This window comes from Callorhinchus milii, unplaced genomic scaffold, assembly GCF_018977255.1.
Source record: "Callorhinchus milii isolate IMCB2004 unplaced genomic scaffold, IMCB_Cmil_1.0 Scaffold2, whole genome shotgun sequence".
NCBI classification, from domain to species: Eukaryota; Metazoa; Chordata; class Chondrichthyes; order Chimaeriformes; family Callorhinchidae; genus Callorhinchus; species Callorhinchus milii.
Genome location: NW_024704743.1, coordinates 105,344,274 through 105,370,793, shown reverse-complemented (window position 1 = coordinate 105,370,793; position 26,520 = coordinate 105,344,274). Strand labels below are relative to the sequence as shown.

Here is a 26,520-nt window from a genome sequence, read left to right as displayed (position 1 = left end):
ACCAAAGCCGTGGTTGAAGAGGAAGATTTTGAGCCGGGCCTTGGTATAACATTATGGGATATAGTACATAGGTAGTTTGGGACATATGTGCATGCGTGCTGGAAGGTGAACTAGATGGACCTTGGTCTTTTTTCTTTTAGCATTTATGTTCTTATGTTGAAGGAAACAAGTAGGGCGGTGAGGTGAAGGGACTGTGGGATGAAGTTCCAGAGGATGGGGGCAGAAAGGCCTGACCACCGATGGTGGGGCAGGCAGGTTTGGGGTACATGGAGCAGACTAGAGCCCATTGAGCGGAGGGAATGGACAGGTCATTATGGAGTTAGCTGCTCAGAGGTCAGGAGCAAATGCCATGAAGGGCTTGGAAAGCCTGGATGAACTGCAGAGTTCTGAATAATCGCAAGAGAGTTTGAAGCATGCGTAGAAATGCTGAGCACAACAACTACAAAAGTAGACTTAGTTTGAAAAGGACATGCACCATAAAAAGGCCAAGGTAGCTCAGAGGAAGATCAATGGGCAGTGATAGGAATGTTTATCAATGCACTTTATGAAAATCATAGACACAAAGAAAATCCCACAGAAAGTCACGGACAAATAGAAAAATCACTGTATCCGTGATATTTTTTACCACGACAAACCTGATACCCTAATGATAAAGGAGTGAATATTGGGATTGAAGTCCCATAATGAACATTTTAGTGAAGTCAATTACAGTGAGGTAGTCTTGGTGCTGGAGGATAATAAAATTAATGTTGACTATCTGTTCTTGATATACTTGGTTTTCATGCCCTTGAGCTTTGAACATTATAGCAATTATTTGAAATGAGTGCCAGCCTGTCAAACCCATTAAAATGGTTAACTAGCAAGGCACCGTTGGTACACAGTAATTTGGCATCAACAGGAGTTCATCACCACTCATTGGACTAAATGTACTCAAGAATTATGAACATGCCCCTTAAGTACAGCATGTTTTTTTAGGGTATTACACATTCTTGTTTGTATATCCACCCAATATACTGTAGCTCAGTGTTTAAAGCACTCGCCTTGCAAGCGAGAAACCTAGGTTCGATTCCCAGCAAGGCAAAAGATTGGGCAAGTTGCCTTACTCCACATGCCTCTGTTTACCTAGCAGTAAGTAGGAACCCAGTTGTTAATCAATTTGCGGATGGCTTTTCTGCGGGGTAGTAATTCCTTCAAAAAAAATAAAAAAATAAATAGGTCACTCAATCCACGATGGGACACTGCAATGCAAGACTGGCTACCGTGTTTCGCTGTCAACAAATATACAGTCAATTCACTTTACAGTATACTCTATGAAGAGCTTTGAGACATCTCAATGATGTGATAAGGCACTATATCAAATGCAAGATTTATTATTATTATAAACTCTGCTCCACGAGCGGATTGCATCAGAGCAAAGTTTGCAAAAGATGTCCTTGGGAACGAGCCAACAAAAACTTGGTTTGTGTCATCCAAAGAATGACATCTCTGACAATGCAAAACTCCTGGAGCAGTGCACTGGAGTAACATCAATAACAAAATTACATTTGTACAACAACAACTTGGATTTATATAGCGCCCTCTACGCCAGACATCACGAGGAAGTCCCAAAGTGCTGGACAGTTTCAGACCTGAGCTGAAGGTTGGGATTGGGGAGGGTGGAGGACGGGGGTGGGGAAGCAGAGTGATCGAAGACATGGTTGAAGAGCAAGGTCTCAAGATGGGTCTTGAAGGAGGCAAGGGATGGGTTAGAGAAGCCGTTTGTGGAGATGAAGTGGAGAGTGTGACAGTGTGAGAGGTAGGATGTGAACCATTGAAGGACAGAACCTTGAAGGTTGAGGTAAGAGAGGTGGTGGAGGAGGATAGAGTGGTCAACGATATCGAAGCCAACAGAGGTCAAGGAGGATGAGAAGGCAGGAGCCACGCTCACAGATAGGCAAAATGTTTATTACCCCTGGAACAGCCACCACCAATCAACTAATAACCGGGTTCCTCCTTATTGCAAGGCAAATAGAGGTATGTGGAGTAATAAAACTTGGCCAACGTTTCACCTTGCCTGGGAATTGGTCCTCTCGCTTACAAGTGCTCGAACAACTAAGCTACAGGACTCCACAAGTCTCAGGACTCTTGAGACCCTAAAGGCAGAGCTTACTGGCAGGAACTGCACAGCCCAAGGAGTAACTGATAAGGATAGATATTACACTTGATCTTAGCCAAGAAGCAATCGTGCCTTCCTGCGTGGAAGTGTCCAAACATGTCACACCCTCCTCCCAGGTCACTGTGAGCACCCCAATGACTCCTGGTGAATATCCTGAGATGCAGTCTCTCCAACCCCATCAATACATCCCCATCAATTGAGCACCACGCCTCCTGTATGCTGGGACCTGTAACGCCACGCACAGCAGTGCCACCAACCCTACAAGATGTTGTGCAAATGCAGCCACAACCATTGGAGTCTGAAAGGTGCACTTCATTCCTCTTCGGTGGGTTCGTCATCTGGGTCTGGGTCACTGCCCGTGCACTTCACCCCGGGGGGGGGGGGGGGGGGGGGGCAGACCAGCCTCTGCGCGCGAGTGAGTGAGTGAGTGAGTGAGCGAAAAAAATGAATGAATGAAAGTGAGTGAATGGATTTGTCCCCGTGACCTCCCGCCGCGCGGCTGAGCCGACTCTGCCCACAATGCAGTGCGAGGGGCTGTCGTCAGAGCTGATGTCAGCACTTCATTAACATCAGAACAACAACAAGAGGCTCTCACGGTGAGACAACACACACTGACACACACACACCACCAACAACAACCTCTCACGGTGAGAGACAACATACACCGACACACACACCACCAACAACAATAACAACAACAAGAGGCTCTCACGGTGAGACAACACACACTGACACACACACACCACCAAAAACAACCTCTCACGGTGAGAGACAACACACACCACACACTGACACACACACCACCAACAACAACCTCTCACGGTGAGAGACAACACACACACCACCACCAACAACAACAACAAGAGGCTCTCACTGTGGGACAACACACACTGACACACACACCACCAACAACAACCTCTCACGGTGAGAGACAACACACACCACACACTGACACACACACCACCAACAACAACCTCTCACGGTGAGAGACAACACACACACCACCACCAACAACAACAAGAGGCTCTCACTGTGAGAGACAACACATACCACACACTGACACACACACACCACCACCACCACCACCAACAACAAGAGGCTCTCACGGTGAGACAACACACACTGACACACACACCACCAACAACAACCTCTCACGGTGAGAGACAACACACACCACACACTGACACACACACACACACCACACACACCACCACCAACAACAACAACAAGAGGCTCTCACGGTGAGAGAGACAACACACACCACACACTGATACACACACACACACACAAGAGGCTCTCACGGTGAGAGAAAGAGACAACATGCTCTGATACACACACACCACACTGACACACACTGACATATGACACACACACACTGACACATACAACACAGTGACACACAACAACAGGCTGTGATACACTGACATAGCAAGAGGCTCTCACACTGACATACATACACACAACACTCACTGATACTAACCACAAAAAGAGGCTCTCACGGTGAGAGACTGAGAGAACAGGCGCTGATACACTGACACACGCACAACAGCAAGAGGCTCTCACACAGACACACACACCAGGCTCTGATACACTGACACAACACACACACACAACAGCAAGAGGCTCTCACACAGGGACACACACCAGGCTCTGATACACTGACACAACACACACACACACTGACACACACAACACCAAGAGGCTCTCACACAGGGACACACACCAGGCTCTGATACACTGACACAACACACACACACACACACTGACACACACAACACCAAGAGGCTCTCACACAGGGACACACACCAGGCTCTGATACACTGACACAACACACACACACACTGACACACACAACACCAAGAGGCTCTCACACAGGGACACACACCAGGCTCTGATACACTGACACAACACACACACACACACTGACACACACAACACCAAGAGGCTCTCACACAGGGACACACACCAGGCTCTGATACACTGACACAACACACACACACACACACTGACACACACAACACCAAGAGGCTCTCACACAGGGACACACACCAGGCTCTGATACACTGACACAACACACACACACACACACTGACACACACAACAGCAAGAGGCTCTCACACAGGGACACACACCAGGCTCTGATACACTGACACAACACACACACACACACACACTGACACACACAACACCAAGAGGCTCTCACACAGGGACACACACCAGGCTCTGATACACTGACACAACACACACACACACACACAACACCAAGAGGCTCTCACACAGGGACACACACCAGGCTCTGATACACTGACACAACACACACACACACACACTGACACACACAACAGCAAGAGGCTCTCACACAGGGACACACACCAGGCTCTGATACACTGACACAACACACACACACTGACACACTGACACACACAACACCAAGAGGCTCTCACACAGGGACACACACCAGGCTCTGATACACTGACACAACACACACACACACACACTGACACACACAACAGCAAGAGGCTCTCACACAGGGACACACACCAGGCTCTGATACACTGACACAACACACACACACAACAGCAAGAGGCTCTCACACAGGGACACACACCAGGCTCTGATACACTGACACAACACACACACACACACACAACAACAAGAGGCTCTCCACAGAGAGACAACAGTCTCCGATAAACCGACACACACCAAGAGGCTCTCACACAGAGACAGACAAGACAACGGGCTGATGCAGAGACACACAACAACAACAACAAGAGGCTCTTACAATGAGAGAGAGAGACAACAGGCTCTGATGCACTGACACATGCAACAAGAAGCTCTCGCAGAGAGAGACGACAGACTCTGATACACTTGACACACGCATAACAACAGGCGATGACACAAGACTCACACACACAATAAATAACAGGCTCTGACACACACGACAGACCGACACCCAAAAGGCTCCGATACACAGACGAGGCACACACACACCCCCGTGTCGAACAGGGGTTTGGACGCAGAAAACAGACGCGCCCACAACGAGACCTCTCGCACAACACCCGCCCACCGACCCCCGCAAACACGACGCTCAACACAAACAGGAGAGAAAGGGAAACACGAAGCCTCCAAGAGACACGGAACAAAAAAAAAACCCCAGAGACCCCGAGACACAAGGCTCCGGAGGGAGGAGACCAGGACACGACACGCACAGACCCCGGGCCTGAGCCTGGGCCCGACACCCTGGGCCTGGGAGCCCAGCAGATACAAGGCCAGCCCGGGGCCTGGGGGCCGAGAGTCACCGAGGCCCAGGCCCAGAGGAGGCGGGGCCTGGAGCCGCGGACAAGACGGCGTGAGGCGAAGGGGAGCGAGTCCCTGCTCGGCTGGAGGTCAGTAACCCGGGGAGAGCGAGGAGGAGGGTCCCGGGGACACGGGGCCTAACCCCCCTCACTGCCCGTGAGGGAGGGGACCGGGGGCTGTGTGCGGGGGCGGAGCCGGGGAGCGGGGTTTGTGGGTAGTTGTCCGGCCTGAGCTCTGGGCTGTGGGTCAGTGAGTCGCCGCTCTGACAGTGACCGACCCCCCACCGAGTGTTTTGGGCAACACTTTATTCCCGGCGATGACTCAGCCCCTCGACATGTCGCCGCCCTTTGCCGGAGTTGTGGAAACTCACTCAGTCTCTGGGTAATCGGGACGGGAAGGGTGAGTTTGGCTGTTTACTATATGGCGCAATGCTGTGTTGTGTTGTCCTGTGCAATAGGCCGTTTTTGGTGAAAACATGGTGATGGCAGCACATCCCACCCACCACATCCCCACTAAATCAACCAACATCTAAAAGAGCAGCCAACATGTTAATCTGTCCGCTATAACCTATCATCAGAATACAAGTGGGGGGGTCATCACGTCCGAAACATTAACCTACTGGGGGTGTTTCTTGAGTTGTTGACGATTTGCAATACAGTGTTTTGTCTTACAATTACATGTGGATGTGCAGGTTTAAGATGGTCAAATGCGAGGCAAAGCGGAATAACCTTTGCCTCACATTTGATTCCCAGCGACTTCTGTTTTTTTTTTGTTTCAGATTTCCAGCATCCGCAGTATTTTGCGTTTTTAAGCAGAATAACCCTTGCGTTTCATCACTTTTCAATAAATGTGCAATTTTGATTGGGTGATTACAACCCGATCTAGTCAATAATGTTTTACTTAGTTAAAGTCGAGCAACTATTTGTACTTTTATTTTACTTGAAATACTCTAAAACGTTTGTAGAAGATACCTAAAAGGCTTTATAAATCTAATACAAATCGTGCTGTCCTTTCCTGGTTTCAATCTTACCTGTCCCAGCCATTACACTTTGTCTCTTCCAATGGCTTCTCCTCCAGCATCTGCACAGTCACACGTAGCCTTTCTCTGGTCTCTATCCTGCGTCCTCTGCTCTTCATCTATATGGTTCCCTCTTGGAGATATCTTCCTTAAGCATGCACATGGATGACACCCAATACTATTTCTCAGCCTTCATCCTTGATTCTAGGATCACTGTTGTTCTGACTGATTGCCCGTCAGAATCAAGTTTTGGATGAATTATAACCTTCTGCAGCTCAGTGAAGTCAAGACCATTTACTTGTGCTTAGCTCCTATCAATTCTATCTCACCTCACGTGCTGATTGCATTGATCTGCATGGAGGCTCATTCCACTTCACAGAGCCAGTGCAGAATCTCGGTGTCTTGTTCACCCTTCCCTCTTCCAAACTATCCTCATCATGTCTTGGCTTGACTACTTTAATGGTCTGCTCGCTGAACTCCCTAGTTCCTACTTCCAGAAGCAGCAGACCCTCTGGAATTCTGCAGCTTGTGTCCTCACCCTCACTTTGCTCCACTGCCCATTCCCCCCATTCCCCAGCAGATCTAATTTAAGAAAGCAAAAGCAGAAATCTCTGAAAATACTCAGCAGATTAATATACCTAAGTTAATATATAATGGGTTTGCAGGTATATTTGGAAATGTATTTTAAATAACAGGTTATTATGATTGTGCATCACACTGTCATTGAGTAATAATAGCTGAGGTTCACTGGCATTGAGTAATAGATGAGGTTTAACTGGCATTAAGTAATAGTTAAGGTACTCTGGAATTAAAGTAAATGGCATTGCTGTTTCATAATCATAGATTTTCACATTAATTTTTTTAATAGTCTTTCATTGGAGTATTTATCCTTAACCGGTATTAAGAAATCACTGACGATTAAAATGGTTTCAAATGTGTTCTTAGAAGGATACAGACTAGTATTGAGGCTAATGTGAAAGTTTATGCACTTTGAGTTCCTTAAACCTAGGCCAATAAAGATTAGCATGTACTTTTTTAAAAAAATGCACATCTATTGTATATTTGATTTTTCTTGTTTCTTGGCATGGTTCGAGCACTCGCCTCGCAAGTGAGAGACCTGGGTTCTATTCCCGGCAGGGAGAAATGTTGGGCAAAGTTTCCTTGCTCCATACACCTCTGTTTAATAGGAGTAAGTAGGAACCCGGTTGTTAGTCGATTGGCGGATCGCTTTTCCGGGGGTAATAATTCCTTCAAAAAAATAATAAATTGGTCACTTCAATCCACAACTGCTTGTAGGACATTGCTGTGCATAATTGGCTGCTTCACAAAATATACAGTCAATTCATTTTACAGTATATTCTGTGAAGGGCATGGAGATGTCTCAAAGACGTGATAAAGCTCTATATCAAATGTAAGGATTATTATTGTTGTAGTTTGAACTTGAGTCACTTGTTATTAATTCAATTATATCATATCTTAAAAGTGTTTAATGCTTCAAATGCTAATATTTGTGCAAATTTTCATTTGTTAAAATACTGTAAACCTTTTGGTGCTTAATTCCATAACCTCAGTTTATTGAATTATTTACAGAATATTTGAGATTATAAAAGAAGTACCGTAGGCCATTAAATTATTTCAACATACATGCATTGAGATCTGTATTTTCTTTGTGAACCATGATAGATTTGAAAAGGGTAAATTGTACTTTCAGGGAGCATTCCTGGAATCTGAAAATTTTACTTGTACAAGTGTAAGTCAAAAGTTAATCAGCAAACATTTGTAATATGTTGTGGTATACATAACATAAGAAGTACTGCAGTGGGGAAGTAAAAAAACTTGTACTACCGTTGTTTTGAGAAATGAGTACAAAAATGTACACTTTCAACAATATTAATAACAAAGTACAGTATTATGTGATTAGGAAAATTTCAAATTCTAGATTTTAATATTTAAAAAAGGAACAATTTGGGAAAGGCATATCAATTAGAAAGTTTACTAACAATATAGTTGTTCTTTTAAAACAAACATTCAAATAGATAACACTCCACGCAGGAGGTTGCAATAAAATAGTTCTGTCTTATGGAGTTTACATTAGTTTCATAAACCGGATGTCTATACTTTAGATGACCATTTTTCTTAGTGATAATAATTGCTAAAGTTGGCAAACTGCTGAACAGGTTGAGGGATTTGGGGAGAATGAGTTCTTGTTTTGCACATACTGTAACTGACAAACTGCTTAATGGAAATATTCCTCTCAGATAGATAGAGGTGTAAAATGACACACAAAGTCTTTATCTTACACTACAAGATTCATTTTTCATCCACCCTTGATACCGAATGTCTTTATTTTGTTTATTAGCACAGGTTTAATGTCATATGTTTCTTAGTAGTTTTCCTTCCAGCAATATAAATACAGCATCAGTATAAATTTCTGTCCTTAGAAAAAGCTCAAACAATGTAAGGATCCAAAGTATGGGAGAAGGTGCAGATTATCAGCTAGTTGACTTTTTTGGGAGTCACAGTAGTTTTTCTTTCTGATGTCTTTTCCATTTCCCTTAATTAATTTGTTCCCCTGAATTAATTTGTTTCCTCCCTTGCATCCTTCAGATCTTCCCCTTCGATCGTGCCTTCAGTCGCCTTCCCACCTCTCTGCCTTCCCTCACCCATACCCCACCGCTCCCCCATGCTCGGGTCCTGACCCCTGACTGTCCAGCGGCTGGGATATCCTCCTGACGTGAAAGGCACTCTATAAATGTAATTTTGTTGTTGTTGTTCCTGTGTCACGGTCACCCCTTTTGTTTTCTATGTCTTCTATTTAAATATATTGTGTAGTGCTTTATGTATTCAACGTTTTTTGATACTTATGGTGCCATCAAGTCTGACTCTAGCGTCAGTTGCAACAATTTGGTGGGTAAGTTACCCTTCCAATGTGCAAATGAAGGGTTGGAAGTGTATTTGTCCCCTATTGGACAACTGAGGGGAGGATCTGACCATTAAAACAGGCACCAATTACATCAAGCAATTGGTGCAATTACTTCCTCCCTGAATTGGGTAAACTAATTCAGGCAGGGGCTCAATGCCCATAAAAGAACGAGCGCTCATGGTCACTATTTTTCTACTTGATGACAACAAAGGTACATGCTCTGACTATTAATGAGTAGTAGTCAAGAGGTTGGTTCTTCATGCACTTTTACATTAACTTTATTACAAGTGGCTGCTAGGGAATGTAGTTTTAAGTGTGAATTTTGTTATCTCATAGTTGTGTTTGTTGATATTTATTGTGTCGTTTAAGATCTAATGCCGAGGGTTGTGGATTTCATCAAAGTTGCAATAAAATTCCGTTGAGCTAACTTAAAAGTGCTTTCTCAAGCTTTCTGTATAAATCAAAGGAGGGAATACACAAACAGGTTCAACCTGAGTCACAGTGGTGTAAAATAAACCTCTGATTGACTGAAGCTTCCCAATTTGCCTTAATTTAAATAGCAATTGGTAGTACCTGTTGTAGAAGAACTCATGTCAAGTTACACCTAGTTATAGGGACTGGATTCATTAATGAGGATTGAACATAGAGGCCACCCAGTACACTGCGAGGGAGAGCGAGCCATATCGTGGGTTGACATATGAGGGTGACGGAACCGACTCACCTGATTCTTACCTGAATCTTACAAAGTACATATCAATATATCTCTTTTTTTTAAAAATCTGATCTGTTGCTTTTAAAACTACATTCCACATTTCTCTCAACCAACCATATGTGTGTGAAATGTGCACGGACACTGTTAATTAGCTTAGATGTTAAGATGATGTTACCCCTGCACTGCACCTGTAACTTGTTTGCTTTATTAATTTTCTTTATTATTTTAAAGATCTCATCAGATCACCCTTAACCTCCTCTGGCTCAAGTTTACTCAGATTCTCAACATATCTATTCATCAGAAATTTTTTTGTGACTTATCATAGGAATAGGAGTACATGTTCTTCAACCCTTCAAGCCTGTTCCGCCATTTAATTCGATCATGGCTGATCTGTACCTCAACTAATCCTTTCAATTCCAACTTCCCGCTTTCTCTATCCCTTAATAGCCTGACCTACCAAAAATCTACCAACTTCACTCTTGAAGGTGTGGGTGGATTCAGCATCCATGGGGGAGAGAATTCCAGATTTCTACCACCCTTTGAGTGAGAAAATGCTTCCTGATTTCATTCTTAATTGCCTGGTTCTAATTTTAAGACTGCCTCCATGTTTTGGATTCCCCCACCAGAGGAAATAGCTTCTCTATTTATCATTATGTCACTTGCAGTTGAAGTGCAATGTGTGACCTCCTCCCCTAAACGATCTCCTCCTGCTTCTGTTAAGTTGATCCTCATCCTATAATCTGCTCTTATGCAGAGTTTGAACTGCTGTGATATAAATATGAGAAGAAGTCATTAAACTAACATAAACTTTTTAGTATAACACAGAATTTTATATTCTAAAACAATAATAAATTACATTTGTATATCGCTTTTCACGTTGGGAGGATGTCCCAAAGCGCGGGACAGTCAGGGGGTTGGATTCAGGAGTTGGGGGTTAGGGGTAGGAGGGTGGTCGAAGAGGAGGGTCTTGAGACATACTTTAAAGGGAGGGAGCAAGGCAAAGGGACTGTGAGATGAATTTTCAAAGTGTGGGGGGCACAGAGGCAGAATACTGGACCGCTGATGGTGGGGCGGGCCGAGTGGGGGACATGGAGCAGGCCGGAGACTGCTCAGCGAAGGGAACGGACAGATTGATATGGGGTCACAGGTAGGAGCAAGGCTATGGCGGGTCTTTCGGGTGAGGACGAGGATTTTGAACTCTATCCTCTGGGGGATGGGGACCCAGTGGAGCAGGGCGAGAATAGGGATAGGGTCATGGAGCCTGGTGCGGGAGAGGACATGAGCTGGAGAGTTCTGAATGATCTGCAGCTTGTTGAGGGAAGAGATAGGAAGGCTGATCAGCAGAGAATTGGCATAGTTGAGCCTCGATGTGATAAATGTGTGGATAAGGGTTTTGGTGGCCTGAAGGGAGAGGCAGTGGCAGAGCCAAGTAATGTTGTGGAGGTGGTGAATGGCAGAGCGGGTCATGGCACGGATGTGGGGTAGAAGGCACAGATGTGGGGTAGTATATTTACTGTAAATGCATAATGCTAATAATGCAAACACTCTGATGCAAACCCGCATGAAGGGCACTATATGAATACATGTTGTTGTAATGGTTTATACAATTTATAAAATTCTGTGTTGATTCCACATTTCATCGATTTTGTTTCCTTCTGGTACGAAAACCAATTTTTAGGAAGCTTTGATGCAGCCAATAATAACTTGATGCTGAAAGCACTGTATAAAATAATAATCCTTGCATTTGGCATTGTGCCTTTCACGTTGGGAGGACCTCTCAAAGTACAATTATAGAGATTTGTGCACCCTAACAGGTAGGCTTGCCATTTATATCATGGGAAACCTTGCCAGATAGCGATATCACTGGCAAGCGATGTAGTTTTAGCTGGTTTGACACCAGTAGTACCCAAATGCACACTTTGTGGTCTTGCCAACCTATGCCTAATATTTTCTGGAATTAGGTAAGCAGGATGCGTCCTTCCAGGGAGAGACTGCCCATTCCATTCCGACAATCTGTCTCTAGGATTTCCATGTGTAGATGTGATGCGTAGAATTCTCAGTTTGGTTTGGATGCTCTTAAGCATGGTGATAGGTTTCTGCGTGTGTCACGCATCTGGCTGATCAAAAAACATTGTGCACCAGATCTGCCCTTATTCCTATTTAGAACATGCGGTATTCCCATTTGCCTTTTCATATCCAAAAGTAACGCTTTGCTATGTTCAGTTGCATACAACAACAACAAGATTCCATTTATAAAGCGCCTTTCACGTCAGGAGGACGTCCCAAGGCGCTGCACAGTTGGGTCATGACCCGAGCAGGGGGGAAATGGTCAGGGTGAGGGGAGGGAAGGGAGGGAGAGAGGAGGGGGGAAATGGTCAGGGTGAGGGGAGGGAAGGGAGGGAGCGAGGAGGAGGAAGAGAGTCGAGAGGGGAGCTGAAGGCACGGTCAAAGAGAAAGGTTTTGAGACCGGCCTTGAAGGAGGAAAGGGAGGAAGCAAGGCGAAGGCACTGGGGGATGGAGTTCCAGAGCCTGGGGGCTGAGAGGCTGAAGGCCCGACCACCGATAGTAGGGCGGTTGGGGCGGGGGACGTGGAGCAGACCGGAGCCAGAGGAACGGAGGGTACGGGCAGGTAGGTAGGGGGATAGTAGGTTGGAGAGGTAGGAGGGAGCAAGGCCTCCCTTACATTGACTATTTGCATGTTTTGCTTTTCACACTCTGAAAGTTTTGTATTGTGCCCATGTTGGTAAGAGGACTATTAAGTTATATCCAAGATGAGCAAATTAATTTACTTTATAATGTTTTATATTTTGCAACAAAATATACAATCTTTGATAGCTAAAATGTTGCTTGTTTTACTGATTTTTAGGTGATAAATGAGCGAAGTAAAGTGAAAGGTGACAGAAGTGGGAGCAGCAACATGAAGTTGTATGTATTTCTGGTCAACACTGGAACTACCCTTACATTCGACACTGAACTTGCTGTACAGACGTGAGTAGTTAGCATGAGAGTATTTCATTAGTTTTCATTTCTTGAAACAAAAAAGAGCTAAATGTAAGATTCTTTTATGGCCATAGTATCACTGAATGGTTTAGTGCATGTTGAATAGCACACAACAACACTCGTCTCCCTAATTCGTAACCTACAAAGCTCTTTTAATGACAAACTGCAGCGTTGGGTGAAGTTATTCATGTGTTTGCTGGTAGGAGAGGTAATGTTTTGTTTACAAAGGAAAAGATGTCAAAAGATAGCAGGAGTAAGAAATTAACTTTACTATAGACTGAAGGGTCAAAATGTATGTACAGGTGATAATATTTTGCTGTATCCGGTAGGAGAAATGACTGATCTTTTCTCTGGTAGAATGTGCAGTGGGGATGGAAGAGGTTAACTACCATGAGTTTAAAATAAAGATAAGAAAGTTAATAATCTTGTGTTTTAATGTATGTGAAATATAGTATGTTTGATGTATGCATCACAAATTACATAATTTACAATTGATATTCTGTTATTAAGAATATCAATCACAGTAATGTGCCTATTGTCGTGAACAAGTACCCCAGAGTAGTTATGAATTGATTCATCAACCATTTTCTTTTAATAAAATGTTACAAATATTTCACTTCAGTGTTGCAGATCTTAAGCATGCCATCCAAGCTAAATATAAGATTGCGACTCAGCATCAAGTATTGGTTGTCAATGGAGGGGAATGCATGGTTGCAGACAGGCGTGTTTGTAACTACAGTGCTGGAACGGTAGGTTATCATTTATCAGTAATTTGTATGATTATATCCTTGATGATAAACCTCCAAATAAATGATTAGTGTTTGGATTGAATGTGGATTATCGGATGAAATTTGGATCTAATCTTTTTTGTGATTTTTTAGAACACTCATAAATGTGACATTTCATAACATACATAATTGTACATGTAATAATTGATTTCAACATCATGAATTTCAAATTGAGAGTTCATAGTTGATTTGAATGATACATAATTGTGAAGTTTCATAATAGATTTGTTGTTTGTTTTGCATTGACTCTTTTATGAAAAATGTTTCACCATTCTTAAAAAACAATAGTTTGCTCGCATTTGTGACTTGAAAAAGTTACACCAACCTCTTGTCTGCATCTAATCTAGGAGGCAGTAGAGATAGTTAACAGGATGTGGACTGAGTTAAGTAAGCATTTGGCTTTTAGCTGCATTCAAAATGCCAATCCTCTGTGATTAGGATCAGTAAAATAATGGAGTAATTCTTGGCTGCAACCATTAACCCAAGGCTAGATTGCATCAAATCAAATGTTTTATATTTTACCTTCATATGTGTGAGAGGAATAAGAATTTAATTTCACAATGCTTTATGCCAAGTTGTATGATGTAAAATGGGGCCCATTACAACTTGATTCTTTGCAATGCTGATTCTGTTATGACACATTTGTGGTGTGAACCCCATTTGTTGGCTGGCTCTTGTGATAAAATGGCCAACTTCATGGTCAAATTGCTGCGGATATCAATTCTTACATCGCACATGTGAAGTGATGTCAGTGGTGACCCGATTACCTGGAAGATGGTCATATTTTAGCATGGGAAACTCACCAGTTGGCTCTGCATGTCAATACATTAAAAAAAGGTCTCCACTGAATGAGTATTTTTTTCAAAAAAAAACTTTCAGTTTGATTTTTTTTTTCTCTCCCAATCTTGTTTATGTTGGTATAAAAATGTGGTGCTCCAGAATGCTGTCATGGTGTTTGAGGAGTTCAGTTAGCAGGCTTTTTGTAGTCATGCTCCACCACTGTTAAGCGCTCTGAGACTCTAACCTGCATGGAGGGCGCTATATAAGTGCAAGTTGTTGTACTCTAGAAACTTTGCTCAAAAACTTCTTTACATGACCTAACTTCCTGCAGTTGAATGTCAGCAAGACTGAGGCCCACCTGCTTGTCTCCCGTCAGTGCCTTCATAGCTTGTTTTCTGACAGCATCGCCCTCCATGGATACACTCTCGGAGTCAATATGGAACCTCGGCGTCCTGTTCGATCCTCAACTGTCCTTCATTACCCACATCCGTACCATGACCCACTCCACCTTTCCCCACCTCCGCAACATTGCCACTGTCTCATACCACTCTACCCCCACCTTCTGGAACTCCATCCCGCAGTCCCTCTGCCTCATCCCCTCTTGCCTCCTTCAAGACCGTCTCAAGACCATCTTCGATTGTGCCTTCGGTCACCATCCTTCCCCCCCCGCGCCCCCCCTACCCTGCTCTCCACCTTCCCCGATCCTGACCCCCAGCTCGGGTCCCAAACATTGATTGTCCAGGCTTTGGTCACCTTTCTACCCCTTCTCTCCCTGGCCTCCACCCTTCTTGATACCAACCCTCAGCTCGGGTACAAATTCTTGACAGTCCAGCAACTTGAGATGGACTTCTGACATGAAAGGTGCTATACAAATGTAATTTTGTTGTTGCATTACTTTGGGGACATCTTCCTGAAAGTTGCTGTGTGAATTCAATTTGTTGTTGTTACTTTTGCTTCCCTTATCTGTAAAATCCTCGTAAAAACATAATTTTTTTCAAATATGTGCTCAGTGCTCCTTATCATATTTGCTAGGCATTTTTAGACTTTCTTTTTTAAAGGTGCTATATGAATGCAAACTTTTGTTGTAGTTGTAGCTAAATATGGAGTGAAGACATGTGAAGTGGCTGTTATAACAATGTGGTCAGCAGGCTTTCCATTCAGTTCTAATATTGTTTGTAAAGGAATGAAACTGATTTGTGCTATCCGGGGGCCTCTGTTTAATAAGTTGGTTCCCTGGAGGAAACTGGAACAGGGAAAGGGGGAGTCTTTGTGGTGCATGCATCTGGGAAATGTGGAAGACAATACACAAATGGAGCTGTTTAAAGTAATTGCACAATTTTGATTTTCGGCTTTGGGGCTGTATAAAGTTTAACTCCAGCATTATTCAGAATCAGAGACTAATAGTATTTTAAATTCATCTGAATTGTGTTATGGGTGAGCTGAACATTTGCTTCTTAATACTTTGGTTTACAATGAACTGACCAAAATTCCTATCATCAACCATTACTTTTTTTGTAAATCTTTTGAGTGATTCACATATAAGAAAATTTCAGTCAAGAAATCACTTTAATTTTGTTTAACAGCATAAGCAGAATTGACGCAAAGCAATTTCCTTCAAATATCTTATGAAGCTCAAAATGTATTTTGTGTCAAGACTATGGGTAGTTCACAGGCACTTTTGCAACTTGCTGAATCGTTTGCAAATAAAATCTCCAGCAAAGGGTTTGCTTACAAAATGCACAGTCAATACACTTTACAGTATATCCATTTTGAGACGTCTTCCGCTTGAAAGTTGCTATATCTATTGTTAGTATTACTATTAACAAACAACTTCTTAAGATTATTGTTAATTAGAATTATGGCTTTTTTATATCTTTAATATCTTATTTATGATTTTACTTTATGTCTTTTGTATGTAGCTTACAGAGTTATGTCTAATAATAATTGCATTTGGTATAATATTTATAACATTAAAATATCTCAAAGCACTTCACAGGTAATTTCTGTCAAGTGTATTGACTACAGTATTGATTATAATTATAGGAAAAAATGGTAATCAGTTTGCATACAGGAGGTCCCCAAAATAGCAGAGAAATGGCTGTGACAATGGAGAAACACCCTTTTCCTTTTGAATAGTCTCAATGAATCTTTTAATGTGTATGGTTTGAAATGCATGAAATAAGCAATTTATAGTTTCAAAGTCAAAATGTTTCTACATCAGCGAACCGTACAAGATAGAGTGGAATGTGATCTCTATTTGGTGTTTATTAAAAGGCATGCACACCTATATATAAATTATAATACTGCTACAAGGTAGCATCATAGAAAGTTTATATCACAGAAAGAGCTTATCATGTATTTCCTTGTACAGTTGTTTGTTCTAATCCCATTCTATGCTCTTACACATACATTTTATTATTTCTCCTTGAGTATGTATCCAATTCAATGTTAACTACTGATATGGATTCTGCTTCAACAGCCATTTGTGGTAAGATATTCTACGTTCTGAGATAATGCTTATATTCTGATCACATTATAACCCAACTATTGTTTCTGGAGATGGTCAAGATAGCTCTTGAGATGGAGCTTCATTTCATTTTTGGAGGCAATAGCAGTCAGGAAAACAGGATGATTGGTGCACCCTGATGTCTGTCAGGCAGCTGTCAGGTTTTATTATAGTTATGGGTAAGCCCTGCAGATGTAGGTCGGGAATGAAGATTTGGTATTGCTGATCTTTACATTCCTTTTCCCAAGTTCAGAGAAGGTCCACAGCCAGAGCAGAACAGGCTGCTATTTTCAATTTGGAAATTACTGCCTGTGCACAAGTTCACACCTATATGGTTGACTGTTTTGCTGTCATACTTTTAATCTTGCCCATGTAGGAGGGATCCTGTAAAAAAAAAAGTGTCCAGTTACTATTGAATTGTTTTTCAATTTCCAAGCTATAAATGTCAGATATTTATAAGCTGTAACTTGTAAACTATGCTCCAACTTGCTTCTCTCCTGTAGCCTGATACTACTTGAAAGCATTGTCAGTTCTAAGAATTGTTCCACTCTTGATTATTTTTAAACTACAGGATACAAATCCAATCTTTCTGTACAACAAAGAGATGATCTTGTGTGATCGTGCACCAACTATACCCAAGACAACATTTTCTGCAGAAAATGAGATGGGGCTGAAGGTAGAAGAGTCTTTAATGATGCCAGCTGTCTTTCACACAGTGGCTTCTAGAACCCAGCTTGCTGTGGTAAGTACCACAAAATAAATGTAACTTAACTGTATTTAGTGTATGTAACTGATTGTAAAGCTTTCTGTTCTGAGTTAATGTATGAGTGGTGATTTTTTTAATATAGATTGTCATATTGCTTTTGCTCAGGAATATTTCTGATATATTGGAGAAAAACTCCAAATGCACAAATTTGCCTGATCCATACTCAACTGGAGAATACTTAGATTATTTCTGTTCCTGGATAAGTCTTTGAATGTTATAAACTTCAAAGTTGATGTGTTAATTTATTTTCCTATAAGCTTTTAGTTGGATGTTGTTTAACCTGAATAGCATTTGGGTATTTTAATACAAGTAACTTTAAGGACTGCAGTAGTGTTTTTTCTTAACATCATCATACCTCAACTCCTAGAATAAAAAATAGAATCCTAGAATTGGATGAGGCCTTAAATCGAGGTCCCGTCTGCCTTTTCAGGTGGACGTTAAAGATATCATGGCACAATTCAAAATGAGAAGGGCATTTCTCCTGGTGTCCTAGCCAACAAATCCCCCAAATAAAATTAGTCACTCCTCCATGGCTGTTTGTGGGACATTGCTGTGCACAATTGGCTGTCACGTTTCACCTCAATAATACACAATCAAATCCACTTTACAGTATATCCTGTGAAGCACTTTGAGACCTAACATCGATGTGATAAAGTGCCATATCAAATGCAAGGATAATTATTATTATATTGTTTTTGAGGTCGTGTGAGGGCCAGTATATTTGTGTTTTTTTTAAACGTATAATGTTTCGATTCCTATCTCTCTCACCACGTTGCCTCTAATGGTTTCTCCTCCAGCCCCTGCACTGTCACTTCTGATGTCCCCCAGGGCTCTGTCCTTGGCCCTCTCCTCTTTAATATCTATATGCTCCCTCTTGGTGACATCATCCGCAGACATGGGGTCAACTTCCACATCTATGCAGATGACACCCAACTCTTATCTTTCTGCCTCCACCCTCAACTCCAGGACCACTGCTGTCCTGACAGACTGCCTGTCGAACATCAAGTCCTGGATGAGGGCAAATTTCCTACAGTTGAATGTGAACAAGAGTGAGGCCCTCCTGATTGGCTCGCGCCAGCGTCCCAGCACTTCAGGCTCTGGCAACATCAACCTCCATGGTTGCACACTACATCTCACCAAGCCAGTCAGGAACCTAGGTGTCTTGTTTGACCCTCAACTGTCTTCTCCCCACATTCAAGCCATTACCCGCTCTGTCTTCCCTCACCTCCGTAACATTGCCCGACTCCGCTCCTCCCTCCACAGGCTGCAGATAATCCAGAACTCTGCAGCCGGTGTCCTCTCCTGCACCAAACTCCGTGACACCATCTCCTCCACTCTCACCCGACTCCAGTGGCTCCCTATCCTTCAGAGGATCCAGTTCAAGCTCCTGGTCCTCACATACAAAGCCCTTCATGGCCTCTCCCCACCCTACCTCTGCGACCACCTTACCCTCTACCAACCCGCCCGTTCCCTTCGCTCAGCCGGCTCTGGCCTGCTCCACGTCCCCCGACCCACCCGCCCCACCATTGGTGGGAGAGCATTCAGCCACTCTGCCCCCAACTTCTGGAACTCCATCCCCCAGTCACTCCACCTCGCCCCCTCCTTAGTCTCCTTCAAGTCCCGCCTCAGGACCCTCCTCTTCGACCATGCCATCAGCCACCCCCCTTCCCCTCCCTTCCCCCCCCTCCGACCCCAGCTAGGGTCTGAAATGCTGTACTCTGTCCAGGCTTTGGGACGTCCTCCCGACGTGAAAGGCGCTATAAATGTAATCTTGTTGTTGTTTCACAAGTATTTGGCTTGTGAATACAGTTTTATTTTATTATATCATTTTTTATGTTGCCAACATTTGTGGAAGCAAGATGTGTTTTGTTGAATGCTAACTTCTCCAACATTTAACTTCAACTCAATATTCAAGATCTAAGTTCTAGCATTTTTAATTTTGTCTTTTATTTTAATTCTATTGGACCACAGTTCTGAATATGAAATGCCCTACTTAAGGAAGGAAGGAGTAACATTCCTAAATTATTAAATATATAGTATAAAAATCAAATGTAAATTTTGTAAGTTACATATTGGACTAAGTTTTTTTTAGAAAAATTGCACAAATGTAAGTGATTAATTGACTATTTCATGCTGGTCAGTTATAAATTGTCAGAAATTTTAATTTGTAATTCCTGTTGTTGTTTACTAATTTATAATTACTGTTCAGTGTTTCTAAATCTAGTCCATTACCAATATATTTGTAGAATTATTTGAGAATTATAATGTATTGTTTATACTGAATTTGTCATGGAGGTAAGTTCACTTGTTCTGTTTATGCTTTCATTTCTGGGATAGGAGATGTATGAAGTTGCAAAGAAACTTTGCGCGTTCTGTGAACGACTGGTCCATGATGAACATCTTCAGCATCAAGGCTGGGCTGCCATCATGGCTAATTTGGAGGACTGCACCTATTCTTTCCAAAAGTTGTTGACAAAATTTGAACATGCATATAACCATTATGAGCATTCTGTGGAAGATATTAAGCTAAAACTCACAAGGTAAGTGAAGCATGAATGTAGTAGTATTAATTCGACAAAACCCAGGCTTATTAATATAAGAGGCAGTTCTCTGAGATGCTGTCCGGCGTAAGGGCTCTATATAAATGCAAATGATTATTCTAACTTTCATGATATGAACTACTATGTCAAGGGGCAACTGTTTAGGGTATCTTTTTATGCTGGAACTCCATTTAAAACTTAAATCATTTAAATCAAATTGGAACCACATTCTAATTTCACTTCTGCAGAGGTTAGTTAATGGAGTAGTAGTCATAGTGTACTAAAAGTATATTAAAGGACAATACAGTAATATGTGCGTAATGTTGCTCTTTACCAAATGAATAATTCAACATTTTCTCTGTTGTATGCATCAGTGTTGTCGACAACAAAATTACATTTGTAAAGTGCCTTTCATGTCGGGAGGATGTCCTAAGGCACTGGACAGACTTGAGTTTCGGACCCGAGCTGGGAGTCGGGGAGGGTGGAGGGCAAGGGAGGAAGCAGGGAGATTGAAAGCACAGTTGAAGAGGAGGGTCTTGAGATGGGTCTTGAAGGTGGAAAGAGAGGGGCGAGGTGGAGGGACTGTGGGATGGAGTTCCAGAGGGTGGGGGCAGAGTGGTGGAAGGCCCACCCGCCAATAGTGGGGCGAGCGAAGCAAGGGACGTGAAGTAGGCCGGAGTCTGCTGAGCGGAGGGAGCTATCAGGATGGGAGGGAGTTAGGTAGGGGGGAGCAAGACCATGGAGGGTATTGAAGGTGAGGACCAGGATGTTGAACTGTATCCTGTGTGTGATGGGAAGCCAGTGGAGTTGGGCAAGGATGGGGATGATAGGGTCGCGGAGCCTAGTGCGGGAGAGGACACGGGCTGCAGAGTCCTTCGATTAGTTGGCCATCAGGTTATGCTGTCATCATGTCCAGGCTTGCCTACATATCCTGCTGGCTGGACTTACCAGCTTTTCCTTATACTGGCTGCAGACTATCCACAAATCTGGGAAGAGGAGATGTGACCGCAATGCTGCCAGAGCCCCATCCATTATACAACAACAACTTGCATTTATAAAGGGCCCTTCACGCGGAGTAGCATCCTGGATCATTTGGTGCATCAGTACAAAAATCTATGGTTATTTGGTAAAGGCAAAGTGGGAATGCTTCAAACTTTTCAGCAATGTGCTACTATAATACTTCAAAGTGAGTTAATGTTTCAGGTCAATGACCTTTCCTCAGAACTGGGGGATGTTGGAAGGGAGCAGTTTATAAGGACAAACTGAAGGAGGTGGGGAAAGAAAGACAAAGGAAAAAAAATATGTGGAGGATAGGAGGTGATGAGATATCAGAGGTGTTTATGGTGCAAGACAAAATAAGGCAATAGTGGGAGATTAGAGAAAGAAACGATGTGTCTGAGATCCAGAGGATGTGCCAATGTTTAAAGAAAAGAGGGGAGGACAGGCTGAGAAGATGGGAGCTGTGGTTAAAGTCAAGTAGTTAAACTCAATGATGAGGCCCAGAGGGCTGTAAGATGCTTTGGCGGTAGATGAGGTGCTGTTCCTCGAGCTTGCATTGTACTTCTTTGGAACAGAATAGGAAGCCATGGACAGAGAGGTCACGTTGGGAGTGCGAAAGTAAATTAAAGTAGCAAGTGCCCAGAAGCTCTGGGTTGCACTTGTGGACAGAATGGAGGTGCTTGGTAAAGTGATAAACTAATCTGCATTTGGTCTCCCTGATGTAGGGGAGACCACATTGTGAGCACGGATACTTGGTGGAAGGAGATGTAAATCACTGTATCACCCAGAAGCAGTGTTTGGGGCCCAGAATAGTAGTGTGGGTGGAGGTGAACAGGCAGGTGTTGAATCTCTTGCGCTGGCTTGGGAAGGTGCTGCGGGAGGGAGAGCAGGTGTTAGTGATAATGGAGGCGTGATCCAGGGAGTAATGGAGGGAGTGGTTCCTTTGGAATGCTGAGAGGGGAGGGAAAGATGTGTTTGGTGGTGGGATCATGCTGGAGTTGGCGAAAAACAACAGAAGATTATCTGTTGAGGGTAGAGGTTGGTAGAAGGTGAGAACTAGGGGGAACCCCATCACAGTTCTGGGAGGGATAGGGGAAGGGTGAGGGCAAGTGCAGGAAATAGGACAGACATGGTCGAGGGCGCTGTCTACCACGGTGGAGGGGAATTCTCGGCTGAGGAAAAAAGGATGCTCCCTGATATGCTGCGTGTTCCCAGAGACTTCAGTTTTTATTCCTGATTTCCAGCATCTGCAGTATTTTGCCTTTTGTATAAATTCAAGTTGTATTCAGTGCTTTGGAATAGCCACCCGATGTGAAAGACAATATAAATAATTTGTTGTTAATAACAACAACAAAATTATAATAATAATCCTTGCATTTGATGTAGCGCTTTTCACGTCTTCTCGACGTCTCAAAGCGCTTCACAGAATATACTGCAAAGTGAATTGACTGTATATTTGTGGCCGAAACGTGGCAGCCAATTGCGCACAGCAGTGTCCCACAAACAGTCGTGGATTGAAAAGGACCAGTTTATTATTGTTTTGTTTTGGAGGGATTATTATTAGACGTGTGGAGTAAGGAAACTTGCCCAAGGTTTCGCCCTGCCTGGAATTGAACTCGGGTGTCTCACTTGCAAGGCGAGTGTGTTCTAACCACTGAGCTACAGGACTCCACAAATTACATTTTGTATAACGCCTTTCATGTCAGCCAGATGTCCCAAGGATAGACAGATATACGGACCCGAGCTGGGGTTTGGGGTGGGGGAGGGTAGAAGGTGGGGGGAAGCAGGGAGATCGAAAGCATGGTCGACGAAGAAGCTCTTGAGATGGGTCTTGAAGGTAGCGAGGGAGGGGGCGAGACGGATGGACTGTGGGTTGGAGTTCCAGAGGGTGGGTGCAGAGTGGCGGAAGGCCTGCCCGCCAATAGTGGGGTGAGTGAGGTGGGGATGTGAACCAGGCCGGAGTCCGCTGAGCGGAGGGAACGAACAGGATGGTAGGAGGTCGGAGAGGTAGAGGGGAGCAAGACCGTGGAGGGCTTTGAAGGTGGGACAAGGATCTTAAACTATCCTCTGTGTGATGGGAAGCCAGTGAAGTTGGGCAAGACTGGGGTTGATAATAATCCTTCTTTTGATATAGCGCATTGTCACGGTTTTGAGACGTCTCAAAGTGCTTCACAGCGCAAAAATAATTGACTACATGTCTTGTGGGTAAAACGCGGCAGCCAATTGCGCACAGCAGTGTCCCACAACACTTGTGCGTTGAGAGACCAAATTATTTTTTTAATTATTTGTTCTTTGAAGGGGTTATTACCCCAGAAAAGTGATCCGCCAATCGACTAATAACCGGGTTCCTATTTACTGCTAGGTGAACAGGTGTGTGGAGTAAGGGACCTTGCTCAACATTTTGCACCGCCTGGGAATCTACCCCAGGTCCTCTTGCTTGCAAGGCGAATGCTCTAACTACTAAGCCCCTTCACTTGTTAATTTGTTATTAATGTATTGTTTCATGCTTTCAATTCAGTCTAGGCACAGCAGTCTCTGTAATGGCCAAGATCCCACTTTTGGAGTGTTTGACGAGACACAGCTATCGGGAATGCCAGGAGAGACTGAGATTACCTGGAGAAGAGACTGAAGCTGAGAGGTTCAATAGCTCATTACTGTATGAAGCTAAATCTATAGTTGGTAAAAAGTCACCCTCTTCTACTTTGACATCATATGGACATCCTGAGCAGGATAATGTTTTTCAGCAATCCGGAGAGGACAAAGACGTTAATGAAGAAAAGACTCCAAATGCTGCAGGAGATGAATTTAATGTGGGTGATCAGGTTTTCTTTAACGTCTCCTTGCTGGATTGGATTAATGTACAAGATAGACCAAATGATGTGGAATCACTGGTCAGAAAATGCTTCGACTCTATGAACCGAGTAAGTTATTGCTTTCTGTTTTGAGTGGGATTGAAGCCTGCTCTGGGCAAATTTAGGTTTTATAGTGAATTGCCTTCTTTAACTACTTAACACAGTGTTAAAATCGATTCATTTAAAATAAACTTTGCATATCGGTCTTGTATTATTCTTTAGGTAATTAATAACCCTTAAACATTTTTGTAATTGCTTTCATTTGAAATGTATAAATTTGTGGGGTTTTCTTTTTAAGTAATCAAAGTGTAATATTGTGGCAGGCTAGCTACTCAATGATATAATCTTAGGATAGAGCTCCCCTTCCCGTGGAATCCTGTAGCTCTGGTTGGAGCACTCGCCTTGCAAGCTAGAGACCTGGGTTCAATTCCAGACAGGATAAAACCTTGGGCAAATTTCCTTACTCCACACGCCTAATAATAATCCCTCCAAACAAAACAATAATAAATTGGTCCTTTTCAATCCACGACTGTTTGTGGGACACTGCTGTGTGGAATTGGCTGCTGCATTTCACCCACAAATATACGGTCAATTCACTTTACAGTCTATTCTGTGAAGTGCTTTGAGACGTCTAAAAGATGTGAAAAGTACTATATCAAATGCAAGGATTATTTTTATTCCCCTAATTTTGATGAGTCTGTTACTCTAAAACCACCAAAATTAACTATGTATAGAATGGCTAGATCTATTTGTCATACCAATGTGAAGTCTGCAAATAATACTAGCTAATATATGCTGAATAAGGAAACAAGTTAAAAACATTTTTGTGTATAGAAAAGTCGGCTAAGCTTTTTTTAACCATTAGGTTATGAATATGCGTGTCTAATTTGTTTTTCAAAAGCGAGTTTGGCTCATTTGATAACAAAATTGCCTCTGAGTTAGAAGGTTGAGGATTTGAGCCCCAAACTAAGATTTCTAATCATAATCTAGGCTGACACTGTAATATAGTAGTGAGACGGTACTGTATTGTTGAACGTGCAGTCATTTGGATGAGACATTTAAATAGCAATCCTGTTGACCTCTGTTTTTTAAGATGCCAGCCTGCTTCAGTTGGTAGCACTCTCATCTCAGAATTAGAAGGTTGTGAGTTTAAGGCTCGTGTCAGGACTTTAAACCCATTGTCTTGGATGTAGTTAACACTACCCAAATACTGTGCTGGATACCCCTGTATCCCCAGCACAGTATTTGAGTCTTAACCACATCCAAGATACGTTGGCATGTGGACCGACCGGCCTGCCAAGAAGGATGATGAAGGTGGATTCCATTGTAGCTTTCAGGAGGGAAGTAGATAGGCATTTGAAAGGGAGGGGTTTGAAGCGGTGTGGCAATAAAGCGGGTGGTGGGATTGAAGCAATATCCTTGCTCTGACCTGGTGCAGCAGGCTTGATAAGCTGAGTGGCCTCCACCTGTAAATTTCAATGTTTCTATTTTTCATTTATATTAAGAGGGAAGTATAACACGTTTACAATTTAAGCATCAGCATCAAACATTTCAATTTGACATTCTACAACAAACGGTTTGACACTTCTTTCCCTCCACTGTATTTTCAGCTCGATCCAGGAATTCTTCAGCCATTTCTATTGGAGTGTCACGAAACAATTGCCAAACTTGATAATCAGAACATGAAAGCAATTAAGGGACTTGAAGATCGACTGTACGCTCTGGATCAGATGATAGCCAGTTGCAATAGGCTGGTAAACGAACAAAAAGAATTAGCTCAGGTGACACAGGAATAAGTCCCTCCCTTGGACAATACTTGGTAGAATGGGTTTGCTAGAAGTCGAGATGTAATTCAACTTTAGTAACATAGCTTTTATTAGGAAATTGCTTTAAAGTATTGAGTATAGATGTGGTAAGCTACACTTCATGAAAGTTCAAGAAGTTATGGAAAATTTGTTCCATTTAATTAAAGAAAGATAATCGAGGCATTAAAATCGAGGCGTTCTGTGCCACACATGTCACAAATGTGATGTTTAGTGCCTGTGGTTATCCTTTCAATGTCTAGACATCTGCTAATGGTTCACAGATTGACAACTGTAATCATTTTTCAGAACAAAATATACTGAGTTTTTATCCCTCAGGGAATTTATTTGAGGCAGTAAATGGTTCTATTTATAAAACTGC

The 26,520-nt window shown here is 42.9% G+C and overlaps 1 protein-coding gene across 2 annotated transcripts in view; it reads left to right on the top strand.

The window, feature by feature from the left end:
* The first annotated feature begins 4,761 nt into the window (after positions 1 to 4,761).
* The window catches only part of rb1cc1 (RB1-inducible coiled-coil 1), a 70,155-nt gene continuing 48,396 nt past the window's right edge, over positions 4,762 to 26,520 (top strand). Inside the window, exons 1-7 of one of the 2 annotated variants that reach the window (XM_007905911.2) lie at positions 4,762 to 5,541; positions 12,972 to 13,093; positions 13,728 to 13,854; positions 17,751 to 17,921; positions 20,283 to 20,485; positions 24,003 to 24,405; positions 25,947 to 26,117. In XM_007905911.2, coding sequence (XP_007904102.1) covers positions 13,023 to 13,093; positions 13,728 to 13,854; positions 17,751 to 17,921; positions 20,283 to 20,485; positions 24,003 to 24,405; positions 25,947 to 26,117 — 1,146 coding nt within the window. In that variant the 5' untranslated portion in view covers positions 4,762 to 5,541; positions 12,972 to 13,022. Of the gene's footprint in view, positions 5,542 to 5,645; positions 5,852 to 12,971; positions 13,094 to 13,727; positions 13,855 to 17,750; positions 17,922 to 20,282; positions 20,486 to 24,002; positions 24,406 to 25,946; positions 26,118 to 26,520 lie in introns of those variants that run through there. The other variant, XM_007905914.2, reaches the window with a different exon arrangement.